General features: G+C 39.2%; 1 protein-coding gene across 1 annotated transcript in view; it reads left to right on the top strand.

Moving 5' to 3' along the window:
• Positions 1-19,945, top strand: part of RhoGAP1A (Rho GTPase activating protein at 1A) — a 594,034-nt gene that overhangs the window by 295,822 nt on the left and 278,267 nt on the right. The window contains exon 8 of the mRNA XM_067141809.2: positions 8,660-8,782. Within this exon, the coding sequence (XP_066997910.2) occupies positions 8,660-8,782 (123 nt within the window). The remainder of the gene's footprint in view (positions 1-8,659; positions 8,783-19,945) is intronic.

Below are 19,945 nucleotides of genomic sequence, written 5' to 3'. Positions count from 1 at the left end.
TCCACTAACAAGTAAAAGTTTAAAGAAAGAACTTAATTTCATAAAGGACTTGGCACTCAATAACGGTTATAAAATAGAGAGGTTAACAAGATCATTAATAAGGTGAAAATAAAATTGGCCACAAATCTCATACCAGATAAAAATAAGAAATCCAAATTTGCTACTTTTACATTTACTAACCCAGGTATATACCAAGTCACTAATACCATTAAAAAAAACGAGATATCAACATTGCCTTTAAAACCCAAAACACCGGGCGAGTTGGCCGTGCGCGTAGAGGCGCGCGGCTGTGAGCTTGCATCCGGGAGATAGTAGGTTCGAATCCCACTATCGGCAGCCCTGAAAATGGTTTTCCGTGGTTTCCCATTTTCACACCAGGCAAATGCTGGGGCTGTACCTTAATTAAGGCCATGGCCGCTTCCTTCCAACTCCTAGGCCTTTCCTATCCCATCGTCGCCATAAGACATATCTGTGTCGGTGCGACGTAAAGCCCCTAGCAAAAAAAAAAAGACAAACCGAAATATTTTCTTCAATCACAATAAAGTTCATGTAAATAGTAATCAATATCAAGGATCTGGAATATATAGGCTTGCGTGTGCAGAATGCAATTTTTTGTATGGTGGCAAAACTGGCCGGAGCTTTATGATAAGATGATTATTATTATTATTATTATTATTATTATTTATATATATATATATATTCGCTGGGGCCATCAAGGACCACGTTAAGTCTTGTTGCATTTGACACTGAACTTGGCCTTCTTTAGAGCCCAAATTTCCCTCATTCTTTGTGAGTGGGCCTGCTTACGCTCCTCTGTCCAAGAGGCACCGTGTCTTCTCTTTGGTTGCTCGTCTCGGTTTAGCCCGTTCGTCAATATTTTCTTGCGGAAGAGATCCCTGTTAAAGGCGTCTTCAGCTGAGATATGTAGCATTTGCAGGTCTTCTTTGGTATTTCTAAACCAGGGAATTGTGGTTTTGGTGTTTGAATCAAAAAAGTGAAAGATTTCTTTAGTTAACTTTCTTCTGTCCATTCTTTTCAGATGACCGTAAAATCGTGCCCGTCTTTTTCTGATTGTGTCGGTAATTTTCTCTATTTTGCTGCAGACTTCCTTGTTGGATCTCTTTTGATGGATTCCATTTCTGTACTTTGATCCCAAGATTCCTCTCACAAATTGTGCGTTCTCTTTTCTCCAGTTCTTCAAGGAGTCCTTTGTTAGCATTTAGAGACAGGGTTTCGGCTGCATATAGAACTACTGGCTTCAGAACTGTTTCATAGTGACGTATCTTGGTGTTTTGGGAAAGGCATTTTTTTGTTGTAGATTGTGCGGGATGTTTGGTAGGCTATTTCCAGTTTGCGTACTCGCTCCTGAAGTGCTTCTTTGTCCAGTCCATTTTTCATGATGATCTCACCCAGGTATATGAATTTGTCTACTCGGGTGATGTCCCTGTATTTTGTATGGAGTTTTGGTGGAGCCTCTTTGATGTTAGTCATTACTTCTGTTTTCTCAAACGATATCTGCAAACCAGTTTGTTCGGCAATTTCCTTTAAAATTTCAACTTGAGCTCTAGCGGGTTCTATGTCGTTTGAGAGAACAGCAATATCATCAGCAAATGCTAAGCAGTCTGTTGCGATCCCCTTGGATTTGGTTCCTATTCTCAATGGACTGTAGTTGGTTTCCTGTAATCTCACATGTCAGGTTCTGATGATCTTTTCAAGAACACAGTTGAAGAGTATCGGGGATAGCCCATCACCTTGTCGGACTCCTGTTTTGATGTCAAAGGAATGCGAGAGACATCCGTGGAACTTCACCTTGGATTTTGTATCGGTCAGGGTGGCTCTAATTAATGCCAGCAGTTTCAAATCAACTCCAAATTCACGTAAAATGTTTAGCAGGACTTCCCGGTCAATGGAGTCGTACGCTTTCTTAAAGTCCACAAAGACAGACACATACTGCTTGGACCTTAGTGTACAATATCTGATGATCGTTTTCAGATTTTGGATCTGTTCAGCTGTTGAGCGACCTTTTCTGAACCCTCCTTGGTATTCACCTATTTGATGTTCGACTTGTGCTTCCAAACGCTCCAGGATAGCAAGTGATAGAATTTTGTAAGTCACAGGTAGCAAAGATATTCCTCTGTAGTTGTTGATGTTCTTCATGCTGCCTTTTTTGTGTAATGGATGGATCAAAGCTATTTTCCAATCTTCGGGTAGGGTCTCCTTGTTCCAAATTTCTTCTATTTGCTTTTGCAAGATATCAAGTGATTCCTCTGGGGCATATTTCCATAGTTCTGCTACTACTGAGTCTTCCCCCGGCGCTTTGTTATTTTTGAGACGGGCAATGTGGCGCTTGATTTCATCTCTGTCGGGTGGTCTGGAATCTGGGTACCTGAGTAAGGGTTCCTTGGTCTCAATGGCGCTTTGCGGTTTAGAGCAATTAAGTAAATTCTTGAAGTAATCTGCCAGAATGCTGCAATTTTCTTCATTTGACGTCGCCAGTGTGCCGTCCGTTCGCTCAAAGCATAGAGATGATGGTTTATAGCCAGTGAGTTTGCGTTTGAAGGCTCTGTAGTACTCTCTGCTTTCATTCTTCCTAAAGTTTTGTTCTATCTTTTCAATGAGAGATTTTTCGTTTTTACGTTTCTCAGTTCTGTACACCCTAGCTGCTTGGGCACGTTGGGTTTTGTAGGTTTCCCAATCATTTTCCGATTTCGTAGAGTTGTACTGTTTCCACGCATTGAGTCTTTCTTGGAGGACTGATTCGCAGGTACTATTCCACCAGGCATGCTTTTTGCTTCTCTTGATTTCTGCAACGTCTTTGGCGGCCTCAACAAGGAGACTTTTGGCGTTGTTAAAGTCACAGTCATTTGGTCTAGCCTTCTCCTGGAACTCCTCGACCCTTTGCCGAAGTTTATCATTGTCGAAGTGTGTGATCTGTTTGGTTGTCTTCCTTGTGTTTGCGGGAATTGGTTTGAATTTGATAAGAGACATATAATGATCTGAGGCCACATTGATGCCTTTCTTTACCTTGACATTCATAATCTCAGGGCTGTTTCTCCTGGAGATCGCAACATGATCAATTTGGAACTCTCCGAGAGCTTGGACAGGAGAACGCCAAGTCATTTGCTTTCTGGGTAGATGGCGAAAGTGGGTCGACATGACCTGCAGGTTGTGATTTTCGCAAATGGTCACCAGTCTTTTGCCGTTGAGATTGGTTCTTTTGTGAGCAGGGTAATTTCCGATAACTTTCTTGTACTTCTGCTCACGACCTAGTTGGGCATTGAAGTCACCCAAAAGAAGCTTGATATGGTGTTTGGGGATTTTGTTCAATTTTTCATTCAGTAGGTCCCAGAAATTATCAACTTCGTCTGGATCAGACTTGTTCTTATCGTTTGTAGGAGCATGTGCGTTAACTAGGGCGTAGGTTTTGTTCGCGCATTTAATTGTGAGTATAGACAATCTGTCATTCACAGGTTCGAAATTTGCAACCGATTTAAGGATCTTGGTTCTAACAGCAAACGTGGTTCCAAGCATCACAGCTCCATTGAGGATTCCTCTTTGCGCTTTGCTCTTGAAAAATCGGTAGCCTTCAGATTAAAAAATCTCTTCATCTGGGCACCTTGTTTCCTGTAGGGCCACTATGGATATCTGATTTTCGTGAAGAGCTTTGGTGAGGGTTTTCAGCTTGCCAGTGTGTGTAAGTGAATTTATGTTGAAAGTTGCTAGAAAGGTTTTAGATTTTGGCCTGAGTTTTTGACTCTTCGGGGTACACCGAGACGCTCCGACTCGTCTCTTGCATGATGTCGATTCTCCCCCAGAATCCGAACGAGACTCGTGCGCCGTGGCATTCACGACGAGGGATTTATCCGAAGATTTACCCCCTGGGGTATGTTTCTTGAAATGTTGTGCCATCATGCTTTTTGACTTGACTTTGCTTTGGACGGGTACCCATCCTTTTACAACTAGAGTTGTTAGCCCTAGAGGTTGCCTCAAGATGTTTTCTGGCTTCTGGTCATTTACCAGTCTTCGCCGTAACCCTGGCAAGGGACCAGTTTTTTTTCACGGTGGTATTTTATTTCCTTACTACCCTCTGACTCTGCTGGCGGCAGAGCCAGCGAGCTTCCCCAATTCCAATGGGATGTTACAATTTAGGGATGGTGAATGGAGAAAGGGCATAGCCCCACATACACAAAAGTGCCTCCATCAGCACTTAAAATTATAATGTACAAATATACAATTACATTCTACATAGTGTTCTTATATACAGTTACCGTATTTACACAGGCATATTTACATAATACTCACAAGACCTGTTCAACATTCAAGTAATTTGACACCCCCCCCACACACACACACAGAGTCTCTCTCCCTCTCTCTCTCTCTCTCTCTCTCTCTCCAGAAACCCCACATATATTTTAGCTAGGCCGGCTCACTCATACCCATTTACCGTTTCAATCACTGGGGATCCCATAACGTTCATCCATCCTCCTACTCATACTGAACATTCACACAGTAGATAAATTATGTTTTGTTGATGCCTTGTACCTCAATAAAATTGCTTGGCATTCACATCTGCAGCAATTTAAAATGGAATAAGCATGTTGAGGAAATAAGGTGCAAAGCATACAGAGTCCTGGGATTCATTCGCAGATCTCTACTGGGAGCCAGGGAGAAAGCCATTCAGACAGCCTATTTGTCATTAGTATGGCCAAGATATCTCAAACATGTAAATGCAGGGAAACACAAGAAACATTCTGCAATGGGAGCACACATGCAAGAAACTGGACACAGTTTTACAACTATTGAAAGGGATTTAAGAATTTTAAGAAGAGTAGAAAAAGGAAAAGAAATGACGGAATTGGAAAACATACATATTCATTTAGATCATCAATACAACAAAAATAAAAACCTAAATGACGAAATCGAAATAAAGAACCCCATCTTAGTACAATTACCGGAATTAATACAAATGCTTAAATCTGATATAAATAAATTCTATAAACATTTTAATATGACAAAAATTAATGGCTTATTGATGCAAACAAACTCAACTCCTCCCCTTACTTCTCCTAGCCAGTCCCCTCCACAATCTACTGCAGCTATCAATGCACCACCTACCTTCACTTCCCCTTCCCACTCCCGCCAAAACGTAAACTCATCCACACTCACTCATAATATACTAGGAGTGCAAACAGACCAACAAGTAGTTCTCAAGAGGTTAGGAGTAACACTAGACAATTACGCAGCAGAAAGAAAAGTAAGTGACAATTCTTTCGATAAGAAGTGTACAGAATTATAATCAAAACCATAAACATATATTGTTTATCTTTCATTACAGATATACCAACAAGCCCAATTTGGAATATACGAGAACCATTCAAATTCTACCTCACATTAGAAAGTGTTTATTCACCAACAAGTATGTTCATAAACAATATTCTCGTATTGACAACCTAAAATTAATGCCAATACATTTTGTACAAATGTTACTCCAGCAACATCGAGAACCAGTTAAATGTTCATAACATAGGCAATTATCAACTGTAGAAAATTGTTAATATAGTTAACGATGTTTCAACGACAATCATACAAGTCAAGCAACATTGAATCAATACAATTAGCCAGATTTCAAAAGGTTTTTAAAAATAATTTTAATGGATGTTCACCAGATGAGTTTCGTCAATAAAATGTTAAGACTTAGATAGGTTTTAGACGAATATGTTTTAACTTGCACATAATTTTATTGTTATATGACTTGTAAAATATTATAAGATTTGTCAATCAGGTTTACAAGCATAATTTGATCCAATAGAATAGATTCATGATCTTATATAACCTTAAGTAAATGATAATTGGCTGATGATGCTCACGAAAATGGAGCAAAACATGTACCATATCAACAACTTAATAAATATGTAAGTTTTTATTACGTTATTATTGTATTGAATAGGTGGTATTTAGCAAAATTATAAGAATTTGTATCCGTTAATCGGGACAAAAGAGTGAGTTTGTCATTGTGTGGTTTGCGCGCTCATTTCTGTGCGTAGTTTTGTTGGAGTTGTAGGCCACGTGTTTTTTTTCGTGCAGTTCTGTGCTTTTCCCCCTGTCGATATTGTACGTTAATAATGTATGAGACACATTGATCTGTTTTGTATGTGGTAGTTTTGCGTACTTCAATACATTTGTGTTCATTCTTAGTCATAATTTTAATGACTTCAATGTATTTCAGAGAGTTGTGTCAGTGACAGTTTCTGGTATTTTCTCTTCACATTATGACCACAAAACATAACAGACGTTAGCTCCAAGTGTTCACGGATACCCATAAAATTGTATTTTCCGTTTATTTTAAGTCTAATAAAGGAAAATATTAGGCATTTTCTTGTGTGTGTGGGTGTGATATATCTCTCATGGAGGGAGGACTGATATTGTAGCTCACAGTATCACACAAAAACGCAAAGCTGTCTCAAGAGGAACAAATAATTAAGTTTTTTGTAGGCGAGAAGGAAGATGATTCAATCACTCGAGCAGAGTGTTTGTTCACGGCGTTCATTGTCGAACATAACCTTGCATTGTCTTGTTCTGATCACGCAGGACTGTTGGTCAGAAAGATATTCCCAGATTCAGACATTGCCAGGTAAGGAAGAGGAGGACACAATTCCGATCATCTCTGAATGACGAAAATCTCAGTAAACTATTACTTCTTCTTTTTCTACTGCTTTTCCCACACCTGTGGGGTCGCAGGTGCAAACTGTGCCACACATATGTGGATTTTGGCCCTGTTTCACGGCCGGATGCCCTTCCAGACGCCTACCCTATATGGAGGGATGTTATCACTATGGCGTATTTATGTGGTGGTTGGTAGTGTAGTGTGTTGTCTGAACATGAAGAGGAATGTGTTGGGACAAACACAAACACCCAGTCCCCGGGCCAGAAGAATTAATCAAAGCCGATAAAAATTCCCGACTCGGCCGGGAATCGAACCCGGGACCCCATGAACCGAAGGCCTCACGCTGAGCATTCAGCCAATGAGTCGGACCTCAGCAAGCTATTGGTAGTCAAATCAAGTCTGAGTGGAAGGTGTTATGAGCAGCAGTATGACGATGCATTTTTTAAAAGCGCAATGTTAGCTGCCATTTCAGTGCTAAACAAGTAAACACAGGAGTCTCTGTCACCTACATGTGTATATTTTTCACCATTTGGTAAGTGGTAGTCAGTTCTTGACTTACCTCTCTAAAGTTAGTGTTCATATGTATGTGTCATAAATGAGAATTATTAGGTACATTTTTATGTGACGATTTTTATATTTGCTAAGTTTAAGATTTCAAATTTAATGGTCAATTCACATTGTAACTCTACCTATGTATGCCTTTTCTTGTCCTGTTTTTACCAAGACTGTGGCGCAATATACTTGATGGTATCCAAGAATTTAAAAAATCTTCCTATTTTTTATTTCTGAAAGTTGGCAGGTATGTAAATTATTCCAATCCCTAACTCCCCTACCTATAAACAAATACGTATTTGCCCCAGGTTGTTCTCTTGAATTCCAACTTTATCTTCAGGTTGTGATCATTCTTACCTTTAAAACACCACTCAGAATTATTCGTCTACTAATGTCATTCCACGCCTTCTCTCCACTGACAGCTCGGAACATACCTCTTATTACAAGTTATAAATCTCATCGTTGGGTCCATATTGACAAACGTATACCTTACTAAAAGAACGTTTTCTTGAGAGTCCACCTTTTCAATACATTATGTTTTTTTTATTGATTTACATACATATTTTTACCTTATTGTTGTATCTTAAGCAGGACATGTTTCACCTAATTTTTAGGCATCTTCAGCCGCTATTCCCACCACCTAAATCAAAATAGCCGGGATCCTGGGTTTTATTTGATAATAAAATACTTAAAATGGTTAAGCTGACGTGAATTATTTTAACATAAAAATATTTTTATGTATATTATATGTTCTTTAGAAACATCTGGCTGATGGGAATTGTTATATCTAGTGAATACATGTGCTATATATATATATAAAATATTTAGCTTGCATACAATTGCTCTGTCTAAGAAAGGGGTGAGTTTACAATTATTATACATTAGATAAAAATATAATTGTTATGCTTTAAAATCTTGTGATGACATTGGTTGGTTTAGGTTATTTAGTCTGTAATATCCGATGTGCGTGCTCTCACTGGAATCTTTATGGACCTTTTTTTTTTTTTGCTATTGGCTTTACGTCACACCGACACAGATAGGTCTTACGGCGACAGTGGGACATGAAAGGGCTAGGACTGGGAAGGAAGCGGCTGTGGCCTTAATTAAGGTACAGTCCCAGCATTTGTCTGGTGTGAAATTGGGAAACCACGGAAAACCATTTTCAGGGCTGCCGACAGTGGGGTTCAAACCCACTATCTCCTGAATACTGGATACTGGCCGTACTTATCTTCATGGACTTGAGTGTCACCTTGGGAATAAAATTTGATGGCGTTTTTGTAAGATGTTTTCCTGAATCATCAGAATACCTGTCCTTATTCATTACTTTAAAGATCCCTATTAATATAATTGGATGTATACGTTCAGTTATTTTAGATAGTTCACTGTCTTTGAATATTTCCCATTTCTGTATTTCTAATTGTAATCTACCAACTTTGGTTCCAGTCAACTGATCGTGCTCAGCGTCGTCTTGTGAAGAATTCCTTTATTGTAGAGTTATCTGATGGCCATCGCAAACTTCGGCATCTTTTCCTTTTCAATGATGTTATTGCCTGTGCAAAATATAAGGTAAGTTAATGAAGTTATTTCAGAGAACTTTACGTTCATATTGTCGTGTAATTCCCTTCATAGGAGATATGTCAGCAGAGCTAAATTTTGGCCTTTTTATTTAATTTCTATTCCAGGTAAGGAAAGGGTATGTGCTGTCGCATATTGCGTTCGTTATGATGATAAATTCTCATGGCTGAATGTTACTACATTATTAAAAATATTTCTCTGCTACTGTTGGTCTTAAAATAATATCATAATTGTTAATAGTTGTTAGCAAATATCATTTTAATGAGTTAGTGAAACTTCTTATAAGATACCTTAAAAATAATCAACAAAAGCCAATTAAACTATACCTATACAGTAAAGCTAAATGTAGCTATTGCTTCAAAATGGCTTTTGAAGGCACTTGTTTTTGACTGTTAAATCCACCCTTATGTGGTGGTATGTACAAAATGACATGGCTATGTAAAGTAAACCTGCATTTTTACACCCCACATGTGAACTATTAATATAGCTATTAACATACATCATGATTTTCATATAACTCAGGTTCTTCGGTCTGCCAAAACTAATTTATGAATAAGTTAATTTAGAAACTACCTAAAAAAAAATAGAATTAACCTGGTACTCATTTTTGGTGTAGGCTGAGTGAACCTCAGGGCCATGTGCACCTCTGGAAGTGGAAATCTTGTTTCTTAAATTTTACGACTTCCTGACGGGGATTCGAACCCACGTCCTTCCCGGCGAACCGAGCACGCCTCTACCGCCTCAGCCAGGCATCCCCTAACTACCTAAAAAAAAGATATGAAAACAGAATTGTACTTGAGAAAGAAACATCATCAGCTTCTGTCAAATCATAGTTTAGATCTATAGTTTTTGGTTATATTAACCCTCCCCCCCCTTTTTTTTACAAGTTGCTTTATGTTGCACCTACATAGATAAGTATTGTGGTGACGATGGGATATGAAGGGGCTAGGAGTGGGAAGGAAGCAGCTGTGGCCTTAATTAAGGTACAGCCCCAGCATTTGATTGGTGTGAAAATGGGAAATCACAGAAAACCATGTTCAGGGCTCTGGACAGTGGGGTTCGGACTCACTATCTTCCGAATCCTGAATACTGACCACACTTAAGCGACTGCAGCTATCAAGCTCGGTGGTTTTATTACTGTTATTCTTATTGCTCCCATTACTATTGTTGTCATAATCATGTCCGGCTCCATGGCTAAATGATTAGCGTCCTGTCCTTTGCCTCAGGGGGTCCCGGGTTTGATTCATGGCTGGGTTGGGGATTTTAACCTTCAAATTGGGCTGCTTGATAGCGCTCATTTCCTTTCGTCAGTATGCTGTAAGCAAAAGATGTGAATGGTATGTGTGCACCGTTACTCAGTGGCGATCGTAAATTTTACAAGTAATTAGCTTTAATGTGAGTTTAGACATGGTGTTGTGTGTTTACGTTTTCATATCTTTTTAATTCTCATGCTGATTTATGAGCAGTATTAACAAGTGTTGACGTGTACGTAGGAAATGTGGACTCTTAACATTCCTCTGACGGGGGAATTGAAATAACTGTTATAGCAGTGGTGTACATAAACATTTATGGATATGAGTATATGATTTCAATAACATTTCTTACAACTTATGAACTGCTTGATGAGCGCATTTCTTCTCAAAATGGTAAAATATTGTCTTAGTGAAAAATGGCTCATTATTGCAACGACAAGCTTCTAAAACCCTCCAAAATTGACGACGTTCTGAACAGATTGACCGATGATTCTGCTGATGAAATAAATAATGGAAGGAAAAGAGCATATCTTATCAGACTTCTGATAATTATGTGCCATCACTGTCAGCTGACGATGATGTCATGAAGGTAAAATGACGAAGTGGACTGTGTTGACATTCTGGCTGATGTTGAGGGCTGAGGTTTTTCTGAAAAATCAGAGGGTTGTCCATCTGCTGGGCATTCTTTGGAAGAAGGAAACCTGTGGGTGAAAGAGAGCCACCTCCTTCCTCCGGCATCTGTTTTTCTTGTTGCCGTTCTTGTGGTTATATTTGGTGGTTTTGTAGACCAACAATGTCGGGCTTCTTCCTCTAAATATGTTTACTTGATTTGAAAAGTTAAAATTTACGAATGGTTAGCATTCCAGGGTTAAAAATAGAAGGAAATCTTCCTGGTGACGTCGCAAACAACCGAGCTCATGGTGAGGAGAAAAATGTTGGTGAAATTACGCTTGAGGAAGTGGAAAGGATGGTAAATAAACTCCATTGTCATAAAGCAGCATGAATAGATGAATTTAGACCTAAAATGGTGAAGTATAGTGGGAAGGCAGGGATGAAATGACTTCATAGAGTCATAAGATTGGCATGGAGCGTTAGTAAGGTACATCTGATTGGACAAAAACAGTAATTGCACCTATCTACAAACAAGGGAACAGGAAGGATTGCAACAACTATCAAGGTATTGCATTGATCAATATACCAGGCAAGGTGTTGCTTGGCATCTTGGAAGGGTGGGTCCGATCAGTACTTGGGAGGAAGTTTGAATGAAAACCGGTGTGGTTTCAGACTTTCAGTATGCACCAGATAATTGAAAAATGCTATGAGAGTAACAGACAGTTATGTTCATGTTTGGTAGATCTACAGAAGGCATATGACAGTACAGAGTGAAACGATGTTCACCGTTGGGAGATTTGGGATTAACGGTTGACTATTAAAATCAGTCAAAGGTGCTACCTCAGACTACAGGGGTAACACCAAACAAGGCACAAACACAGTTAAAAGGGGGAGGTAAGAGTACAATACACAATATAAGAAAACACTACACACTCGGAAAAACAGTAGGCAGCATTACGCGGATCTCCAACAAAACAAGTACATAACTATCAGTAGGCCCAACTAGTGAACGACAAAACGGGAAGGTGGAAGGGCTGGGAACCTACCAAAGGCATGGACATGGCTTAGATAGCGGATTCTGAAATAAATCCCCGTGATCCTTAGATTTGAAAAATATTATTTACAAGATAATCTTACAAATACATTCTAAGTTACGAGCTATAAGTTCAGTGGTATCCATAGCTTATTTCGTAGCAATGTAAATTCAAATTTCAAAACAACTATACATCTAGTTACCAATGCAGTTGTACAATGCAATATACAGTGAAGTTGAAGAGTTTCTCCAAAATCTAGCGTACCTAAAGTGATACAGAACTACCAGAGGCAAACCCCAAGGGAAATAATATTGAACCACATTCTACATACGTTAGTGAAACAAGAAATGGGAATGCCTCGGAAACGAACAGGTAAGCCTAGTTGAAAAACTAAAGCATCATAAGTAGCTAATTTGGTGAATCTAGGCGAGGTTAGGGCAGACTCCTGTATGAAAAGCACATCGGAACATTACCGAATTTTTTTTTTTTTTTTTTTTTTTTTTTTTTTTTTACGTCGGGACAGGGAAGGGCTAGGAGTTGGAAGGAAGCGGCCGTGGCCTTAATTAAGGTGTAGCCCCAGCATTGGCCTGGTGTGAAAATGGGAAACCACGGAAAACCATTTTCAGGGCTGCCGACAGTGGGGTTCGAACCTACTATCTCCCGAATACTGGACACTGGCCGCACTTAAGCGACTGCAGCTATCGAGCTCGGTACCGAAATTTTAGCAGAAAAGGAATTCAAGAGTGCTTACCCGAGGAGAGTGCTATCCCAGAAGCCGGGGGACGTCAACCAGATAGGCTGCTCGCACACAGATAAACCGAGACTGACAGAATTCAGGATACAGAATTAATTCGAACACTGCCTCGCTCACTATATATAGGAATTACTGGCCTTGGAGGCCGCCAGTCAGCGTGCACGTGTTCCCTATCGCCACCTAGACTCACCAATCGTAACCTTACTTTCGATCGCGAACTTTGACTAACATTCTAGAATATGCATGATCGCGAAAGTCGTATTTTTCCAGAATAGACAGAACACACTTTCTAGAACACATACTAACAAAGTAACACACCCTGTACAAAAGTTATGTAACTTTCTGGATCTTTCCAGGAACTATAGACAGAATTCTACTGTTTACAAATGCCTATGTTACAACATTATACAGTACAGGTTAGGTCAATAAAAATAAAACATCATATCGTATTTTACAAACAAAGTCTACAAAAAAATACATTCCACTCGCATTACATAGTTCACTTGTAACAAAAGGTATTTATGTTTACAAATGGGCTGCAGTGAGAATTGATGGTAGAGTGAATTCTTGATTCAAGTTACTTGCAGGGTTTAGACAATCTTTCACCTTTGTTGTTCATAGTTTTCATGGATCATGTGCTGAAAGGTATAAAGTGGCAGGGAGGGATTCAGTTTGGTGGAAATGTAGTAAGCAGTCTGGCCTATGCTGATGACGTTGCCTTAATGGCAGATTGTGCTGATAGCTTGTTCACTTTTTCCATCTTTACAGACACTTATTCCCAGCATACCCTTGCTGTTTCAACTAAGAATTCTTGTATGCCAGGGATGACTTTGAGGAAATTTTTATCAATTCTGGCACTGTACCTGAAGTTTTCTGACCCAATTGATGCCTTTGATATTATAACTATATTAAATATTATTATTATGATTATTAAAACCAAACAGTTGTATCAACACACCAGTGTTCAATTTAAAACTGGTTTGAACTTGAAAATGGGTGCAATTAGTATGGTATGAAAATTAGCCTTCCTATGACTAAATTGTTGTCTGTAGGTAAGAAATCCAAGAGGAATGTCATATTGGGGAGACCAAGCTGGAACATGCAGATAATTTCAAGTATTTAGGATGTGTGTTCTCTCAGGATGGTAGTATAGTAATTGATATTGAATCAGGGTTCACTAAAGCTAATGCAGTGAGCTCACAATTGTGATCAGCGATATTCTGCAAAAAGGAAATCAGCTCCGGGACGAAACTATCTTTACGTCGCTCTTTTTTCAGACCAACTTTGTTTTACAAGAGTGCAAGCTGGATGGACTCAGAATATCATATTCATAAGCTGGAAATACTTGACATGAAAGTAGCAGGAATGTTTTTCACAAACAGGTGGACATAATGCACAAGGGTACTCTGATTGAGAAGATAAAGGCTAAGTTAGGCATGAACCTGTAGGATGAAGCTGTACCCATAAACCAACTTTGGTGGTGGGGTCATTGTTAGGTGAATGGAGGAGGATAGGTTACCTACGAGAATGGTGGACTTTGTTATGGCGGGTGAGGTGTAGGGAGAGACCAGAACGATGGTTAGACGCAGTTTCTTATGTTTTAAAGATAAGAGATATATAGTTAAACAGTGCCACACAACTAGTTACAAATAGACGATTGTGGTGGCGATTAGTATACTCACAGAGTCTTGCAGACTGAATGCTGAAAAGCATAACAGTCTATAATGAAGATGATTGTGTGGCATAGGGTTTCATGTACTTACAAAATATACACTAGATCACAGCACCTATTGGAAACTACTAGTGTAATTGGTCGCTGTCAGGGAGAACTCCACGAGAAAAATAGCTGCCAGCAAATTGTCCAGGGATGACTTTGAGGAAATTTTGATCAATTCTGGCACTGTACTTGAATTTTTCTGACCCAGTTAATGATTTGGATATTATAATTTTATTAATTATTATTATTAAAATCAAACAGTTGTATCAACGCACCAATGTTCCATTCAAAACTGGTTTTCGGATACTGAGGTCCACCATCATGATATATGTTGTAACCATGTAAGGTGAATAATATGTTTGTTAGGGTAAGTACTGTAAGCTATAGTTGGGCTGTCATGTCTGTTGTCAATTAGTGAGATTGAAATGCAACCTGTAGCCAGCAATCACTATGGGGAGACAAAACGCACCTCTGGTATATCATTAAAAATTTAGTAGCACTAACTTGTATAGATTTAGAAATACATGTTATTTTCCTACATCTCGCAAAATGTTGCTCAGCTAGGTAATTTAATCACTGCCTGTAGTCTAGTAGTCACTTCTTTTAAGCACTGGCTTGAACGGTTAGGAAAACAAATTTGCTCACTTTGAACATTGATGTGGGAGTTAGAAAGATGTTTTTGAATACTTTTGTCTGGAGCTTGGCATTGTATGGAAGTTAAACATACAGAATGAGCTGGCAATGCGATCAGGGAGGTGCAGCTGTGAGATTGCTTTCAGGAGATTGTGGATTCAAACCTCACCATTGGCAGTCCTGAAGATGGTTTTTCGTGGTTTCATATTTTCACACCAAGCTAATGTTGGGACTGTACCTTAATTAAGGCCATAGCTGCTACCTTCTGTTACGTCAGTTTTGGGTCATGTAAACGACGTTGTGCTATAAATTAGTAACGTCACCTAAGAGGTAACGTTAATGTAAACGAAGACTAATTATCAATAATGTCCCAGTAAATGTATATTAATACGTAGTGGAATGATCAGAGGGGCTCAGAGGGAGAAGGCATCAGGACCTATGATTATAAGAGAATATCAAGACAACGGGATTATAAATAACATGTATATATTTTTTTCTTTTCGAACCAGCGGGAAGATAACAAAATATATACTTTAGCAAAAACAATTTGGCAGGATTCTCTTTTTAAAATAGAAAGACTGTACAGTATAAAAAAGGGTATAGAAATAGACATCAATTAATATTTGGCAAGATTGAGAAAATGTAACGTACAAATAAATAAAAATCAATTTAGATTATAACAATTAAGGAACAATAGACTACAAATTGAAAAACTGTACAGTGAGAATGGAATATGCAAATAGATATCTGTAAATTTAGGATGTACATGAATTCTCAAAACGTGGCTGATAACTAACAAGAGTACCAACTTGAAGAAAGTTAATATTTTTAAAGCTTATAGATGAATAATAGATCTTGCAAATATAATAATTAAACCACCGGGCGAGTTGGCCGTGCGCGTAGAGGCACGCGGCTGTGAGCTTGCATCCGGGAGATAGTAGGTTCGAATCCCACTATCGGCAGCCCTGAAGATGGTTTTCCGTGGTTTCCCATTTTCACACCAGGCAAATGCTGGGGCTGTACCTTAATTAAGGCCACGGCCGCCTCCTTCCAACTCCTAGGCCTTTCCTCTCCCATCGTCGCCATAAGACCTATCTGTGTCGGTGCGGCGTAAAGCCCCTAGCAAAAAAAAATTTTAAAAAATAAATAATTAAACCTAAGAGTGATGCTAAGGGTAAACATGTGCTAAATAAATGCACTGATGGATAAATATGTGATATACACAAAAAGCATAATCAGCAATTCCAAGTAGAAGAAATAGGTTATAAGGAAATTCGTTAACATAAAGATGTGCAACGTGAAAAAAAAAAAAAAAGTTAATCGAAGGGATCATAGCACATACAGGGTGGCACACGATAAGTCACCTGATTTATTTCTTGAAGAACACATTTGTTGTTGACAAGATTTGTAATTTATTGATGTAGAAGTAAAGAATACCGCTTGGAAATACAACCTAATGAATCAAATGTTCAATATGACTGCCGTTTTGTTTTACAACTTCTTCAAGTCGCACAAGTGCATTTGTGACAACTCTCCAACACAAATCTTCTGGAATGGTGCAGCATAACTCCGCAATGATGGGCCTAAGTTGCACTGCACTTTTGGATTTTCTGTGGTACACCTTCTCTTTAAGGAACTCCCAAAGGAAAAAGTCACATGGGTTAATGTCCGGGCTGTGAGGCAGCCACATTCCTCCTCCTTCATAACCAAATGAGGAGCAAAACGGGTTAGGTTCGGAAGCAGAATTGCGAAGGCAAGAGAAAAGAGCAGCAATAACTTCGATAACAAAATCTGTTTAAAAAGAACAATACCAAAATTTACGAGCAATCTCCTAAACTGTACAAATATTGTTATTTCCCAACCATCGCACATACTTCAGTCGAAAGAACAAATAAGAAAAAGAGAAAAAGGAAAGAGGGGGGGGGTTACGGGGATAAATACCTGCCTAAAGGCAAATTAGTAAATTAACCTGAAAATAGGTACAACACATTACACAATTTCAAACATCAAGTGAAGAAAAAGAAGAACAAAACTTGTCACAGGTGAACAATATAGTGGAAGTGGAAAGTGTTTCTGAAGATTTTATTTGTGAAGTATGATATAATGTTTTATTTGTAATGACCTAACCTGTACTGTGTAATATTTGTAACATATGTATTTGTAAATAGTAGATTTCAATTCTGTTCTTACTGGAAGTATCTAGAAAATTGTTGAACAGGGTGTGTGCCTTTTGTGGGTTATGTTTTCTAGAAGGAATTTTTTAACTATTCTGGAAATAGAAGATTGGCGAACATGTGTATTCGAGAACGTTAGTTAAAGTTTGTGACAGGAGTAGGAATTGTGATTGGTGAACCTAGGAGGGGATGGGCGGACTCATGCATTCTGATTGGCTACTCCAAGGCCAGTTTTTTCTATATATAGTGAGCGAGGCAGCGTTCGTGATAATTCGGTCTTGTCTTGGCCTGATCTGCCTTTAGTCTGTGTTGGTCTGCGTCGTGTGCGACGCCTCGCTTCCGGGATGGCACACCTTCGGGTAAGCACTCTTACTTTCCGTTCCGGTTAAAATTTCCGTAATGTTTGGTTGCTATTTCGTATAGGAGTCTGCCCTAGCCTAACCTAGATTCACCAAATTAATTATTTAAGACGCCTTAGCTTTTCTGCTGGGGTTCCCTGTTGGTTTTCGAGGCATTCCCATTTCTTATTTCACTAAATATGTACATTGTAGTTTAATATATTTACCTTGGGGTTTGCCTCTGGTTGTTCAGAGTCACTTGATGTATGCTAGAGTTTTGGAGAGTACGTTCACTTCACTGTAAATTGTAATTGCTTTTACGTTGCTTTGACCTACTAAATTGCATTGTACAACTGCTTTGGTAACTAGATGTATAGTGATTTGAATTTTGAATTTACAGAAAAGCATTATCAAAGAACCTCTAAGTTATGTATATCACAGAGCTTATAGTTCATATGTTGCAACTTTGGTGGATTTCGTTTCGGAATGTATTTGTAAAATTTTCACTTGTAAATAATATTTTTCAAATTTAATCATCACGGCAGAATTATTTCGGAATCTGCAACCCAAGCCATATCCATGCCCTCAGTAGGTCGTAGTTCCTCCATTTTCCTGGTTCATTGTCCACTAGTTGGCCCTACTGATATTTCGTATTATGTTGTTGTTGGCAGAGATCTGCGTAGGCCAGCTGATGTTTTGTCTGAGTGTATAGTGTTTTCTGATAGTGTGTAGTTGCTCTTACTTCCCTCCTTTATTGTGTTTAGTACTTGTTTTTTGTAACCACCGTAGTAAAGGTTACAAACTTACTAGCGGAAAGATCTTCGTAGGTGAAGTTCGTTGATTACACACGTAGAAAGTATACACCTCAAGAATAAAAAAAATAATGTTAATAGAGAACTGCATCCACTGGCATGTAGGATAATATTACCAATGTCCACTAGCCTGGCGGGAGTTGCAATGATTAGACAGGGCTGGTCAACGACAGTCTCACTTAACCTCGAATAGTGCAAAATGGCTCAAAACCACAGTTCATGCATAGCAATGAAGAGGACTCAGAAAGCAATGGAAACCGAACACACACACCTCAGAAAGCTTGAAACTTTATTCATTCTCATTTATCATGCATAGACCATAGTCTCGTAGATCAGAAATGGCATGCTCTCCATCAGTATTTAGATACATCAAACTGTTCAACTGCCAGATTTTACGAAGTAAATAAAAATGTTCGCCATACCTCACGTCCAAGTTCATGATACCGGAGCAGGAAGGAAAATTATATACAGAGCTCCAAGAGAAAGAATGAAAACACTCCTCATTCCACCCTCTACACAGTCTGAAGTCCATCTCAGATGGAAATGAGCGAAGCCAAGATTATATACGATAGTGTAGCAGGGGAGAAATGAGGGGAGGATGGTCCAGCACTTTCTGGAAGAATTTTAAGTATTACGATAATATGAGCCAGTTGAAACAGCTGTGCAGTGTGACGTCATCCGGAATATCAGCTGACTACGAAGCAGTTAGTTGACGATCCACAGTGGATGTGTGTAGTTGAGAAGATGAAGGTTATGTGCGGGCGGCATATTTCCATTTCCCGTAGATAACGGCGCTGAGGTGAGTCCATTACAAAATTTAAATAGGAAGGCTCCTCACTTTCATCTATCCTGTCTGACCTCCCTTGGTCAACTATTGTTCCTTTTCCGACCCGGCGGTATTCGAGCATTCGAGGCCTAGGGAATCTTTCATTTTCATGCTCTTCGTGGCCCTTGACTTTCTTCGTCCGTTACTGCATTTTTCGAAGTGCCAGTTTCCTACTTTTACCTTCCTTTTTCTCTTTGTCTACCCCCTGTGGGTGGGGGACGCAGCCGAAGAATACACTCACTTTATCACCTGCCTGTCGTAAGAGGAGACTAAAAGGGGCGACCAAGGGATGATTGCATCAGAACCATGAAATACTTGTGATTAGTACCATCATATGGGGAACACCATGGGTTGCCTATTATTAGCACCACTAAATGCGGAACACCACGGTCTTACGTTGCCTGTGGTAAGTTCCATTAAATGAGAAACACCCTGGGTCTGGGCGTTGCCTGTGGTTAGTAACACAATTTGAGCGACACCGTAGGTCTTCGTTACCTATGATTAGTACCCACTATATGCGGAACACCACGGGAATACCGGCGCCCGTGATTAGTACATCTAGGTGAGGAACACTATGGGTTTGCGTTGCCTATGAGATTCGCCATTATTTGAGAAACACCAGAGGTCTATGTTATCTGTACGACGTACAATACTTGTGAGTAGTACCCTAATGTTTGGAACACTGTGAGTTTACGCTACCTTTGATTAGTACCGCAACATGAGATATACCATGGTTCTCCTTCACTAGCGATAAGTGCCATAATGAGGGACCGTTAACATGGATATTGAATTCATTTAGACAACAAGTATCATCGATTCAGGATTGTGCTTTGGAAACAGTCCTGTGGTCCATAAAATTGTTTCTGGTCAGGTGAGGCATTGTGGGTTGGATCCACTGATTGTTTTAAATTCATATTCATTCATTCATTCTTCATCATCACGTTTTGAATTCTGGGCAGTGGATGAATATTGTATTTTTAAATTGTCATTGCATTTCGTCT

Source organism: Anabrus simplex, chromosome 2, assembly GCF_040414725.1.
Source record: "Anabrus simplex isolate iqAnaSimp1 chromosome 2, ASM4041472v1, whole genome shotgun sequence".
NCBI lineage: Eukaryota > Metazoa > Arthropoda > Insecta > Orthoptera > Tettigoniidae > Anabrus > Anabrus simplex.
The sequence above is the reverse complement of the archived record's forward strand: the minus strand, read 5'-3'. Positions and strand labels throughout refer to the sequence as shown.